Genomic DNA, 15,309 nt, shown 5'->3' on the forward strand with positions numbered 1-15,309 from the left:
GAAGCATTCTGTTTGAATTCGAAAAATTGTGGGCTGATTTTAAGTTCTTACACTGTGTGTGGAGCCCATTTTAAATAAAGAGCCCTAAAGTTATATAGAATCTCTCCTAATTTGTTCATTAGTCCTGTAGCCCTCATGTATGATTTTTGCAAGCTGTCGTGTAGAATAAGACAAAGAGCACTGTCTATCCACTGAAACCTATTCCCTTTCTTCCTACATGTCCTGTAGGTCCTTCCTTACAGATAACAGTGCCAAGTGACGGCATTTTGAATACAATGAGTAGAAATAATACGTCTGTTCCAGACTTGGCTGTGGAACTTCACACATACCATTCACCCTGCCCCCCGACCTTTAGCCTGATGGAGAGACTGCTTCAGAGAACACTGAGGCTTTGAGACAGTGCTGGGCTGACACTGGAGGAGAGATGCGTCCTCCTGAGCAAGCATACTGAGAACACCCAGCTGTCGTATTCATAAGCCTCAAAGATTTTAGGGCTGCAATGAGATACTTTCTGTTCTCCATTCTACCTATTTTTCCTTTTTCTCTTTTTGCATGAGGAGAGGCACGTTTGTCATTTTTTTCTTCCTGTACCCACCCTGATGAACAAAGATGATGAGACCCTCCACATATTTTGAAAGGCACCGTTTTGAAGCTGAATGCAGCACCCAGTAATTGCCCACTCACGTCTAAGTGCCTCTTCTGATACACTCTCAATTTAACCAAGTCACTAAAGCGCATCTGTGTGGACACAGGCACTTGTCTGAGGCTGCCATGGTGTGATCCTGCAAGCAGGGGGGTTGTGTGCTGGCTGTGCCGTGCAGTCACGGTTTCCTCTATCCCCTCCATCAGCCTCCAGCTAGCTTGTCACTGGCTGCTATAAGTATGTAGAACTGAAGGCCACTGTAAATCTATCCGATAGATTGGCCTTCCTGAAAAGATGTAAAAAAAATTTAAGACGAGACTGCTCGTGTTGTCCAGTCATGAGTAGGTGGCTGAAGTGACCATAAGCCACTTCACATGAGAAGTCATTTCATTAGGTTGGATGCATCCATCACTTCCGTACTCTCTCAGTAGCTTTAATGCCTCTCTGATGCCCCAATCATGATCTAGAGTAGATTTTCTTCCTATCTAGAAATATTTTTTCAGTTGTCTTTTCATACTGGATACCACATTAAAGGCATTTAAATTTTGTTTACAACCCAACCTAAAATGGACAGAAGATAGAGAATTCAGTTAAGAGTTCCCTACTGAAAGTGTGGTACACAGTGTCTCAGCTTTCACTTGAGGGCATAGCATTTTCCTGGTCTTTGTCTCTCCTGCTTTTCACATACATTTTTGAACCTAAAATTTCCTTGGAATTTCATGCTTTCATTTAAATAAATTTACTTTAAATGCAACTTTGTATCACTAGCCAAACTGGGAAATCAGTGTCATGTGCTGTAGCTGTGAGATTAGCTAGGAGATTAATTCTAGCTAAGTACTTTAAAAATGGCTTTGGAGCCAAGCTTTTTCTCCCTCTTTTTGTAGAAAGGAAGATTCGCTAGTATTAACACCACATTAAAATTTTCTCCTTGACATATTTAGAGGATTGAAAGATAATTGTAAAAGGAATAACACTGTAGCTATTTCATTAGTCAAAATAGACTCGGTCTGCTGTCATAACAAACAACCTTAAAGGTCTAGTGACTGCACACCACAGTCACAGATCTGTTTCAGGTTCTCCCAGTGAGATGCAGTAGTGTACCATCCGGCTTCCTCAGCAGAGCCTCCACCATCTCCACAAGAGACATCCTCTCTGAAGCTTGTGCCAGAGGGGAGAGGCAGACGCTGGCATGCTGCAGGGTACCTCACCCCTGCTCTCAGCTCACCAGCCAGAGTTGCCACGTGGTCTCCCCTGAACTCCAGTGGCGCTGGCAGCTGTAGTCCCCCTTGTGCCCAGGAGGGATGAGGCCGGGCCATGGGCAGCGCGAGTGAGGTCATCGTACTGTGTGTTTCAGGGCTAGTCACTGATTTCTCTATAGCTCATTTAAAGTTATTGCTCCCTAAAATGACCCCCCACTCCTTGAAGAAAAGCATCACAAATGAAATAATATATTTTATATTACAAAACATGCATATGAATCTGCAGTCTTTTTAAAATAAAGTTTTCTCTTTCCATTTTCATTATTTCTCTAACTTAAGAATTGTGTAGTTCAAATCTCTTCTAAAAGTTCAACACTTTCATGCTTACATTTAGGTCTTTGATCCATTTGAGGTAGTTTCTTGGATGTGGTGTAGAGTAAGGGTCCAACTTTATTCTTTTGCATGTCTATTCAGTTTTCCCAACATCTATTGAAAAGAGTGTCCTTTCCCCAGTAAATGGTCTTGGTACATTTGTCAAATAATTTGACCATAGGATTTATTCTGGAATCTCTCTTCCGTTAGTCTATATGACTGTCCTTTTAATGGTGCACTCTGGGGCTTTATAGTAAGTTTGGAAATCATGATGTTTAAAATCTCCAACTTTGTTCATTTTAATACTATCTTCCTTGAGTTTCCGTGTGCATTTTCAAGATTCTTTGAGTCTCCATATGAACTTGCAGCTGATTTTTCTATTTCTGCAACACAACAAAAAGAATTCCCTTGGGATTTTGGTAGGGGTTGCATTGAATCTTTCCATCACTTTGGGAAGTATTGCCATCTTGACAATATAGCTTTCCAGTCTGCGGACAGGGATGTCTTTCATTGTTGTGTGTCTTCAAGTTCTTTCAGCAATGTTTCATTGTTCCTAGTGCTCAAGTCTTTTGGTCCCTTGATTAAGTTTATTATTGAACAGTTTTTTCGTTGCCATTTTAAATTGTAGCATTTTCTCTCTTTTTTAATTGTTCATTGTTAGTGAGTTTTTGAGTACTGGTTTTGTATCTTGAGCTTTGCTGAATCTGTTCATTAGTTCTGACAGTTTTCTTGTGGAATCTTCAGGGTTCTCTCCATTTAAGATTGTTTTTCTGCGAACAATGATTAATTTGACCTCTTCATTTCTGACTTGAGTACTTTGGACTTCTTTTCCTCTAATATTTCACATCGTCCTTTCACATTTACCTTCAGCTTGGCTTCAGATTAACCCTACTGATTCTGCCATTTCTCTCCAGATCAGCTCATGAACACTTGCTTGCTACTTTATGTTGTTCTGCTCCTCTTCATAGTGGCGCTTCTGTTCTCCTGTCCCTGCTCCCTGCTCTCTTTGAGCGGCTTCCATACCATTCTCTGGTGATTATCTGACTCTGGTGCCAGTTTTCTCATAAAATGGCCCTTCTGCTTTGAAACATTCATGAGATACAAATACTTAGGCAGTTATTTAAAATTCTTATTTTAATGCCTTTATAGTTCCTTGAACTAGGTGTGCATTGGCATTACTTCCAGCACCCCAGTTTGCCAGGGAGCCCATTCAATGGATTTTTCGCTTTTGCCCCTAGCATCCCTGTGTGAAGTATCTGATTGCTCTTCTTTCCCACCTCAAGCCCCACCGATCTTGGGGAAAGATAGCGATGTAGACTATATTGGTCTTTCTTCAAAATAGGCCCCAAGTGATGGATATTGGGGAATTAGAGACTCTTTTTAAATGAATTACATTGCTAAAAGAGTGACTGCAAAGAAATCCTATATCCTTTATTATATACGTTAATCTCAGAGAATGCCTTGATTTATATTTTAGTACAACCTTTTTCCTTTAGGAAAGTCCTTTCAGTGATCTGCTGTGCATGAGATATTTATAAATGCCTTTCTCTACCCCAGTGTCCACAAACTTTACTGTACCTCAGACTCCGGGGGTGCTTACTAAACACAGATTTCTGTTTCCCTGCCATCTAGGGGTTCTGATTTCAGCAGATTTGAGGTATGGCGCCATCATTAGCATTTTTACCAAATTCCCAGGTGATGAGGTGCTTCTGCTGGTCCAGGCACTACGTTTTGATACCCTTCTAAATGACAACATGTTCTCTTCAACATCATTGCCTTTTCAGTTTTCAAAATTAATGGGTGATGTCAACTGTTGTTGTCACCCCAGGGGTCCCAGGCATCTCCCACACATGATTCGGACTTCCCCATCAGCTGACTCTGTGCTGGTGATGGTGGCAGCAGCATGGGCAACACCAATTGTTTTTGTTTGAATTAAGACATATCATCCTCACACCTCCCTCTTTGCACCGACACTGTTAGCTGAAAAACAAGGCATGGACAACTGAGGCACAGAAAGGTTCTCAAGGCCAAGAAAACAGCGGGAGAGCTGGGACTTGCACGTGGGCTCCCTGATTTCAGGGCTGGGCTGTCCAGCCCCTGCTCTCCCGCCCTGTACCATGGTTTCTTGGTGGGGGGGCTGCGATCCGGACTTGCTCACCTTGTCGGCAGCCACAGCCCTCCATGCACCGCGCCTTGATAAACTCATGAGTGAGCGACATCACCACATCCACAAGCGTGCTAAGTACTTCAAGTGCCTGGAATTGTTAAAGTTCGTAAAATTCCTAGACTTTGTGAGAAAACTGGGGCTCAATAAACCTGAATTACTTGTCGAATTTCTTACTACTGATAAGCACCACAGACAAGACCTGAATATCTGGAATAACTAAGCCCAAATCAGTATGTATCCTTTTTCTCAACCCCCACCAGGTTCGGAACTCAAATCTGTTACAGCATCAGATTCGTGCCCCAGGTTGGGTCAGGTCACCTCTAATTCTAGCCTTCCAAATACTGTGCTCATTGGTCCAAGGTGACCTTTTGTGTTCTCCACCAAGCAGAGTGCACTGTTGGGCAACCTGGCGCACTTTTTTGATGATACCTCCTGGTATCATCAGATAACACAGCTTTTCTGTCATTTGTCGACATATGCATGTTGAAAGCAATGTTACTCTACCTTAGAAAATAAATTTATTATTGAACATATAGAGTATTACATTTGTAGAAATGAAGGGAGGAAAAAAGTGCATGTCCACTGTGAACTATAAATACAACCTCAAATTCCCTGTGAAGGAGACATGAAGCAGCCTCCAACAGCCCTGAGCCTCTGTCTCCAGGTCCCACATTTTCCCCTTGATTCCATCTTTAATCCTGGCACACTGCGCTTACCTCCTTCAACTTCTGCCATCGCTCAGTTTCTTCCTTACATATCTTTTCCCTTACATTGCTGATCTCTGTCTACTCACCCCAGATTTCACTCTAAAAATCCGATTATTTGCTCCATAGACCCCTTGATGGGGAGCAGTGCATCCTGGCCAGAGCTCAGCAGGCTTAGTAGTTCCGCAGTTGCGGGCGAGGCGCTGACAGCATCCTCTAGAACTTAAGGACCATTGAGAACTAACTTGTAATAGTTTCTCCTAGGCTAAGTAATACTGGATAAATAAAATGTTTCATTATTTTTTTAACTCATTGGTGAGATTACAATGAAAGAGTCTTTCGCTGGCTTTTAGTGGTGTGCAGAGGAACATACAAGTCACTGGAGATCTGCATTTGTGATAGTGATGTTTAAAAATACATGCAAGTATTACATTCTCAGCAGAGGTGAGAGTTCTGCTATTCCAAAGCTTATTTTTGTTTGGAACCATACTGTTAGCACCCTCAGCCCTTGTTGCCATGGAGACAGTAGTGAGCTTCATTTTGCTTTTTAAATATCCACTCAGGATACATATATGTACCCTGAAATTTAAAGTGTGGTTTAGTTGTCTGTAGGTTTTGAGTCCTGGCACATTTCAGAAGGACTTCTTTGTATTTTTAAATACTTTTTTATTTTCAGCCTTCAAAAAAAATAGATTTCTGGCCATAGCAATGGCAGAGCTTTATATCACTTTTTTAGAGAGTCTTTTTGAATTCTGTTTTCCTTTTGAGAATAACTTAGAATCCCCTGTGAATCAGTAATGGATGAGGATTTTGAAGAACATGCAGAAACCTTTGAAAAAAGTAATCTGATCTTAAGCACCCACATGGCTTAGACACCTGTGGCCATGACACTGTAATGCACACAAGTCAGTGTCAGACCCAGCTGACACCTTGCTCTAGTGCCCGTGCCCAGCTCCTCCACCCTGAAATAAACTCAGTTTGACTTTACCTTCAGGTATATTTAGCTGATTATTTAAATATACCAAGAGTATTCCTTAACTTTTCCCCCTAAAGATCAGTGAGTAAAATTTACATAGACTTTCAGCAAGTAAGCCTTTTGGGAGTGACACTTCGTATTTCATTTCTTTCAAGAATGAATGGATTCCATGGCCTGGCCTATCAGTGGACCTCAGACCTCACACAATTAAATCACATCTTTGTAGTATCCACTGTCGAGCTGGCCTGGCCCAGTTAATCTTAGCCCTGAGCTGGTCTGGCCCAGTTAATCTTAGCCCGTCAGTTCTTGTGGCTTAATACCTTCACAGCTGAGCATTCTGGTGACTGATTCCTTTTCACCTAGGTTAATTCTACATATGTTTTATTTTATCACAATTGAGTGTGATAGCAGTGATTTCTGGATAAAGAAAACCTTTGATTAAAACTGTTAAGCAAAATCTTAAAACTTAGTCCTGTACATTCCTCAGCTACTGCCTGTTTTTAGTAGCAGAAGGCTAAATTAAAAGGCTCTTTGCTTTTTCTCTAGAGAGAGAATCATTAAAGGTAATAGACAATTGACAGTTTATGTTCATAGTTTTGAATATTAGGCTTTTAGCTTCTCCAGTTTGTAGTGATTTTTTAACAAGACCCATCTCCTCAATGAAGAATGCAGTTAATTTTTTTTTTCTGGCACAAAAAAATAGGGTAACCTGATCTGAGTCTGACAGAGTGTGTCGTTCATTTAAGTGCTTCCATCTGTTGCCTGCTGTTCCCCTTACTCATGACCCCTCTATGTTTCTCTCTTTCCCTTCCCCTTCTCTTTGCCTCTGTTTTTCTTTCCTTTTTTGTTCTTCCTTCCTTTCTTTTTCCCTCCTCTCTCCCCCCCTCCCCTTCTCCCTCTCCGTCTCTTTTTTTGTCCCTAGCCCCTCTGAGGAAAGCAAAGTTTGTTGAGAGCCCACGAATTCCAGAATCCGAGCTTGGCTCACCCACCCTCACTTCAGCTCAGAAACTGGACGTGGCTGCGTACTGCGCCGGTAAGCCTGCATGCGAGGTGTCGCTTTGAAAGAGGGAGGTTTGGACAGGCCCATCCAGCAGAGCCGTGTTTTGCATATCTGTTAATCATAAAAACATAGCCGTTAACTCTTTCCAGTATTTTCCTTACTAGACCATAGTTTTTACTGAGCGTCTGCGTTATTGCTATAGTAGTGTTTGATATTGAAGTATTGAAAACACCTTCAGAGGTAATTTTCAAAGAAAATAATTGTGGTAGGTAAATTCGGGGTGATTTCTTGATACTTGAAGAATTGCTTAGTCCTTGTACAACAGAAATGTTCAAGATAGAAAGACGTAGATGTCCATTCAACACTAACCCTGCACATGGCCTACTGTCCTAGTCACCATTGGATTTCTACACATTTCTAGAAAGTAGTTGGGATGTTGGAAACATTCATTGAATTAGAAAAGAAACATAGGTTCCTGATTTGGACTCCTGGACACTCACTTTTAGAAATGCCTCTGCTCATGAATGGCCGGTAGGCACATGTAGGAGTTCACTAGACTCTTCCTGTGTGGGAGCCAAACTGAGACAGACTCATTATCAGAGCTTAGATGCTTCCAGACTTAGATGAGTTGCCTGGCAACATCCTTTACACTCACTTGACAGTGAGTCTATAGAGCTGTGTCAGAAACGTCCACAGCTCTGGCTGAGTGTACAGATCAGAGCTTTAGTAAAGGGCCTAAGAAGACTTGGCTTTTGGTCTTTTGTTTATTCCTGCTCATTAAAATTGAGGTTAAACCACAGCAAATGCAACCATTACATACTTACAGTGTTAGAGGTCAGCAGAAATAAAAGATTATTAATTCTGGGGAAGATATCAATAGCTCTAATCTGAAACGTCAGGATGATATGCCTCTGACATGGTATAAGGCATGTTAAAAAGGAAACAGACTAGGTGAAAATGAGCCAAACCTAATCAGAGACATTTGATTTTATAAATCAGTTTTAAATATTGAGAGAAAGCACTTGTGGTTCTGAATCCAGAGCTTCATCTACTGTTGTAGAGGCCATTTTTAAAATCAATCACAGTTATGTATTAGGAACCAGCTGTTCTGTTTCTAAAAGAACAAAACAGGTCTTTCAGTGGTACTGGAGCGCATTGTTAGAAGAATCGTTTTCATGTTTTGAGGAATCATCACACTTCTTGGGCAGTGGAATGTTGTACTTTGCACATTTTCATGCAATAAAGTAAAGTAAATAAATGCACTAGTTCCCCAGTCTTTCCCTGAGGTTTGCAGCTAAACCCCATCAGAGGCCTTTTCTTTCCAGATTTGCAAGTCAGAATCATTGTTAGGGAGACCAGTTGTTCACTTCCTGGTTACCCATCTGACATCCTTAATCTAATCTGGCGATTGACATTGTCAAGAAGCAAAGTAGCTGCTGTTTGTTGGAATGCCAGTTCTGAATCATTATGGAAAATCTTACCCATGTTATTATTTACATATATTTTCCACAAGCATAGTTCTTTGCTGAAATGGAATTGAATCAAACGAGACTTCAGTTAAGATTTTGAGAAAGCCAGAAAAAAAAATGTGTTGCCAAAATGTTAATTGCCATGCTCTGCAGTCTGTCCTTTTCTTATCTGAAACAGATTTAAAACTCAGAAACTTCCTAATGACTTGCTTTTTTATAGTAAATTTATCAAACTCTGAAGATGTTTCTGCTGAGATAAGAGTAGTGACCCAAAGGTTAAAGCTGTTATTTTCTGAATAGCATCAAAATTAACTGTAAGCGGATGAATTCAGTACATTCATAAAACAAATAACATTCCCTTTTTGAATTTCTTACATAGGGTATCCTAACAGGATAACAGAGTTTAACCATGCAGTTAAACCCATTCATGACCATTCAGTTAAAGCTTACTTTCTGGTATCTTCTTGTCTACCTGCTTTATTCACTCTTATTTGCAATTTTAGGGAAATACTTTACCTCACAGAAGCAACAGTCATAATCTAAAAGGTAGAGCAGTGGCTATTAAGTCTTACCAAGAGGCCGAATTTCCTGAGGACTTGTTCTAGAGCAGGTCCCCGGCCTCACACCCAGAATGTCTGATTCATTATGGCTGAGTCGGAAAGTAGCAGAAAAGACAAATGACGTCTGCCTTAAGTTCCCAGGTAATGCTGAAGCTGCTGATTGAGGGTCCACCCAGCAAAGCCCACCCGCTCGGTTACCCGGCTGCTGCAGGCTGTCTTCCAGGAGCAGTGCTGGAAGCCTGTATACGTCTAAGGGAGTAACTGAGGAGCTTGTTTCTGTGTTATCTAAATTTAAACTTTTTGGCGCCTATACATTAGGTTGGAAGAAATAGACTTTTGTGTCTGAGAAAGGGAAGTGTCATGTGTAGTACTTGGCTTGTCTTCCTGTGCCTGGTGGCTGGGTGTCCATGTCCAGTGCTGTCCAGTGCCATCCTTCCATGTAAAAAGAAACCTTTGATCACATCAGAACAAGTCATCGGCCTTTGATCTGCAAAGTCTAGGGAGAGTCACAGTGGGCTATAGCTCTGATGCAGAGTCCTTGTCTAATAAGTTGACTAGTTCCATCTTTATAGCATTTTACTGTTCCTCAGATCAGATCTGCTTGTGAAAAGTGTGAAAAATAAAAATACAAGTAAACAGTCTGTTTGGTTCCTGAGTTGAAACCATGGAGATGATGGAAGTTACATAACCGAACTGCCAATGTAGTGGATGTTGAGTGGCTTGTGTTTGATAATAATCTTACAGAGGGGAAATGAAGACCAAGAGAATGTAAGTGATTTGTGTTGTATCACAAGCAGGGTTCATGTTGAACTCTTGAGGTGGAAACTGTGTAGTCCAGGAACGCGTTGCTCCTAGTTGAGTTACCATGTAAATCCCATAACACCCTTTGACTACCCTTTAATCAAAAGCAGAAAATTCATTTTTTTATGTATGAAATAGGAAAATATTCTGTTTTTAGGGTGACAACATGGTATCAGTGACTCAGCTAAACAAATCCCAATAAAAAAGATCGATTCATCTGACACTTAACCTTTCTGCCTACAGCCTTACTTATACTCTATGTCATTTTACACAAATCACTTGTCAGTTCTAAACCTCAATTTCCTCATCTGTAGAAATGGGGACAATAACCTCGAATTAGATTAATAAAGCACTTAGCAGGCTGCTTGGTTCACGGTCAGAGCTCATAAATGTTACCGCCTTCTGCTGTTGCACTAGTAATCTTGAGGCACACCTCGGAGTCTTTAAAGCGTTTTCAGAAATAATCAGGAGAGAAAGCTGCGACGGTTTGGCATCACTTTTAGTTCAGCGTGTCTCACTGTGTTTCAGTTTTCTTCCCTTACCAAACTTGTCACGAGCACGTCAGGCGACGTCTTAGGCCTGTTTCCTCTCTCAGGGGTATTCTGTACAATATGGCATTTCTGAAATGCAGCAAATTACGTGTTTGCATGGATTCATGAATATATGTTCCCGGGGAGGCTGTCTAGAAGAATGTGCCACACCAGCCTTCATGCCCACTGGGATTGCTAGGAAGTGAGAGGCGGTGGCCAGGCCCACATTAGCAGCAGCCGCTCTGCGTGGTGGGGCCGCTGGTGGGGAGGTCATTTCCTTCTCAGGCCGCATGTTAGAGAATGAGAGCTCAGGCTCTGAGTTAGCCTGTATTTAATGTCACCTACTAGCTGTGTGTCTGTGAAAAACTTCCATAGCCTCAAATTCTTTGTAAAATTGTGATAGAAAAGGCCTTTTAAAAAAGATGTTTCTGTCTTATGAGCTATTGAGATTAAGTTCAATATATGTGCCTAATGCTTAGTTCAGGAAAACTATAACCGTTCATCCTCTTCTTTATATTTGCCTAAATTTTCTGAAATTTCTACAATGAATTTGTATTGAAAGATTTTTATTATTATGCTAAAAAATTACTATGGGTAGCAATAATCTTAAATTATTTCTTAGTTTTTTAGGTTTTTATGTTGCAAATTACAACACATAATTTCAAGTGCAGAAATGAACTAACTTTTACACAGATGGCAGACTGAGTTGACAGGTTTATAGAACTTTTGACCCCTTGTGGCTAGTTAAAAGCCTACTACTGTCCACTGAAAACTGACAGACTTTTATCCACAAGAGGTTAATCTTTTTATAAAAGGTATTTTCAGATCTCTATAAAGGACACTGTTCTATAGAGGACAGTGTTATTAAGATGACAATGAAATTAGCATGTTTGAAACTCAAGTGGAAGAGAGCATTACAGTATATTTTTTTAATTGGTAAAGGAGTTTTCATTTCGAATTCTTCCTACTTTATACATTTGCTAGCACAAGTACAAGCCACCATACATAAACAAAAAGTTTTGTAGCATGGACTATAACTTCATTCGTCTTGTCCCAATTGCCATATAGTCAAGGACATTCCATTAGAAAGGATAATTGGTTTTCTCATTTCTTCCATTCATTTTTTTTCTCTGCAGATATTACTGAGTTCTCTCTATCCTGAATAGTTACTCCTGCTTCATTTGTTTTATTGTGAAATTTGTATAGGCAAAGAAAATCATCTTTGTGACAGTGCAGGGACCTAGGGGTGGCAGGAGCTTTTCTGATCTGTTACATTTTTTGTATTTTTTATGTCTGCCATGTTGTAAACACAGTAAGCTTAAAGTGGAATATTTGAACTCAGTTCAGTTGAGTTTTAGAAAGGGTTCTGAAGTCCTTAAGATTGTTTGCAAAGAGCATTCTACTCGTGTGGGCTTTATTTTTTATTATCTAAGAACTTTATAAAAGGTGCTTGCAGCTTGTTGACTTTTTTTAAAAAATCAAGTAGTGCGCATTTATTAAAAATTAAAAATATATGTGCTTCTTTCTATAGCAGGTTCTCAAAGCAGTCTGTGTGACACCCTCCTTCGTTAACCCAGCCCCCCAAAAGAAAAGGCTGGGATGAAAACAAATACTGTTATGATACAATTGTTAGGACAGTAGTAACCCAGAAAAGGGTCTAAAAGTTGAGTTGTGGACAGGCTTGTAAATAGACTGAAAAGGAAATAATTGAACAGTAGAGCTGGCCTAATCAGGATCTTAAAGTCAGTATGAAAAGTAGATTGGAAACAGAGAGAAACCAACAATTTCAGTACATTTTAACATGAGAGATACTGCCTGATTCCTGGCAATGAAAATAAGCACATCAGACAACTAAAAATAAATGTGAATAACTTTACTTTCCCACATTTCTTTATCCACTAAGTTGCCATGTTAAAAAATTCTCTCAATGGATAGATACTTTGTTGAATAAAACTCTTCACTTTGAACACTTGTAGTTTTATTACTGATTTATAGTTTATCATTGTTTAAGAGGTTAATGTCCTCATGGCACCAATTTACTGTCCTCAAGGTGTTTTGTATCACAAATTCTAAAGCCTTATGCCATGAGAATAATGCCCACAATTCATCATTTAGTTAGATGTCCAGACAGACAGTTCTTCCATTTATTCTGAAACCATTTTGACTTTTGGTTTTTGAGACAACAGTAGATTGGTATGGAATAGCCCACAGACCTGCCATCGGCTTCCCACGTTCAGATAACAGCTCCGCCCACACACTTCTGTGTGTGTGACTTTGAGCAAATTTCTTAATCATAAGAATAGTTCATTTCCTTACCTTTAAAATGGATACTATAATCCCACATGTAGGAATGCTGTAAACAAGTAAATTAAAATATGAAAAATTGTGAAAGGTGTGTGCGCCAGAGCTTGCGCTGTGCAAGTCTGGCTGCCAGTGGGGCTGTGTGTTGTGTGGATTGTGGCCTGCCCTGCTTTGCTGTGGGTAAAGTCATCAGAGCTTTCATGAATGTGCCACAGAAAGGGTAAAATACATCTGTAATTTGTAGACATGGTCTTGTTTTACAGCATATGTATACATGCTGAGCTATTTGGGTTTTGTTTTGATTTTTTCTTTTTAATGGAGGCAGTTTTTCATAGTGGTAAATTGCTCGAACCCTGGGATCTTACTAGCCATGTAAGTTTTATTACTTCATCTTTCTAATCCCCTGGCTCCTTGTCTGTAAAATGAAGACAGTACCGCCTGTTCCACAGGGTGTTTGCGATAATTAAATAAGATAGTACACATAATTTACTTAGCATAATGTATGAAACATCAGTTATGACTAATATCTCTAACATGTTACTTATTTACTTTTGAATAAAAATTTAAAAATTTAAGTGATAGACAATTTCAAGATTTTACTTTTGATCCTATTCTTTTCCTGTAATGCTATGTATGTTCCTGTAGCCTGATGCTGATGAAAATTCTCAGGGAGCAGAGAAGGGGCAGAAAAGTAGTCTTGACTTGTGTTTGACAGCTAGAAAACCAGAGATTTATGAATTTTGTATTTAATGTCACATCTGACATTCTTTATCTCTAAGTCACTTAAAATCCTCTTTGTTTTTATCTCAGAATTACTCGTATCATTTAAATTTTTAAGATTTGTGGAGTGTTGGTTATATTCTTTTTATTGTTACAAATGTATGTAACAATAATGTAGGTCCTTGTGTTAGTTATCCATTCCTATATATCAAATTATCTTAAAAATTAGTAGCTTAATTTTTAAGGTACTACAGCTTCTAGGAGTTGGGAAACTAGATACAGCTTAGTCGCTTTCTGTGGTCGGGACCTCGGGCTGCCATTGAGGTGACAGCCTGGCCTGGGCCGTCTCGGGGCCCAGCTGGGGCAAGAGCCCTTCCAGTCTACATTCGTGGCTGTTGGAATGATTCAGCTCAGTTCCTTGTGGCCTTTTGAACTGAGGACCTCAGCTCCTTACTGGGCTTGCTCCACACCCCTCCCTGGCTCCTTGCCAGGTGGGTCTCTCCATAGGCTACCCCCACCGTGTCAGCTAGCTTCTGGAAAGCCAGCAGGCAAAAGGCGCTGTGGAAGTGAGGGCCTCTCAGGTGGCGTCCTGCCCCTTTTCACAACATTCCATTCACCAGAAGCAAGTTCCAAGGTCTACACCACACTCAGGGAGTAAACTGGAATTCTAAGGAAAGTTGCTTATATGCAACAACTAATTTTCCTTGCCTTTCCTACAAATGTGATGTGTGAAATTCCTGTACCTAGGAGCATGACTCATCCTCATCCTCAGTTTCCAGTAGAATTCCATGATATTCTTGGCATCTTTTTATATTTAAAACTTTCCTGCCTCCTTTCTTAAAATTATATGCCACCCTTTCCCCTTGCTTTTTTTTTTTTAATTTATTTATTCATACAGAACTGAGGTACAGGCCAGAGATGCGGAGGGTGAGAGGATTCACCAGGAACAGAGTGGGGAGCAGAATAGGCAGATCGAGAAAGCACACTGCTGAGGGGAGCAGCGGGTGGGTCTGCCAGCCATGTGGATCTCCTCCGGGGCAGGCGGGGATCGAACTCATGCGGCTGTGGCTTAAACTTCTTAGTGCAGTGCTTTAATCCATTGCGCCACCAGGGAGGGCCCATCCCCTTGCTTTTTATATATTCAGATTACAGATTACTAGACTGATTTGCACTATTATGCAATCTCTAATCAATGTTATTGTATCTTCAGTGCTGTTACAACTTTCAATTTATGCTAATGGTTTAGATCTATGCAAAAAATATATTCATTGAAGAGAGCCAAGTATTATTCATGATTTCATGCCTCTCTCATGAAGTATAGGCTTGGAAAAATCTGTCTCAAGTTTCCATGTTAAGGTTCAGGTGCTACGGGTAGTATTTGCTGATTTATTTGCCAGGATTGATCTGTTTTCCTTGGCCAACTTGTAAAGCCGGAATGAAGAGTGAAGATAATTTACCATCCCTTTGTACTGTACCTAACTCCTACCACTATTCAAAAGAAACTTTTAGAATGTAAGATTAAACCCCTTACCAGTAAGTGGCAGGTCGTTAAACATAATCATGCTAAAAAAAACACATGAACCAAATTACTATATGCATGTACCATACCATATCCATGCACCCATATCCATGTACTAAATTAAAACAAACAAAATAAGCAAACAGGCAAGGAAAAAAACCACTTTTCTGTTTTTGAGGTAAAGTTGATTTACAATTTTGCTTGTGCTTTACAGTATAGGATCTCCTACTACAAGTGCTGTAAAACAATTATTCTTACTTAGAACTGAATCTGTGATCCGAGAAACTGAATGAATCATGCTAAATTACAAGATCTGTGGAAATAGGGTAGTTCATTCGGTGGGCACTG

General features: G+C 40.1%; 1 protein-coding gene across 2 annotated transcripts in view; it reads left to right on the forward strand.

Moving 5' to 3' along the window:
* The window catches only part of TANC2 (tetratricopeptide repeat, ankyrin repeat and coiled-coil containing 2), a 278,089-nt gene that overhangs the window by 132,374 nt on the left and 130,406 nt on the right, over positions 1-15,309 (forward strand). For both annotated transcript variants that reach the window (XM_012733089.1, XM_012733090.1), the window contains one exon: positions 6,984-7,094. In XM_012733089.1, coding sequence (XP_012588543.1) covers positions 6,984-7,094 — 111 coding nt within the window. The remainder of the gene's footprint in view (positions 1-6,983; positions 7,095-15,309) is intronic.

Source organism: Condylura cristata, unplaced genomic scaffold (assembly GCF_000260355.1).
Source record: "Condylura cristata isolate star-nosed mole 26May11 unplaced genomic scaffold, ConCri1.0 scaffold00038, whole genome shotgun sequence".
NCBI lineage: Eukaryota > Metazoa > Chordata > Mammalia > Eulipotyphla > Talpidae > Condylura > Condylura cristata.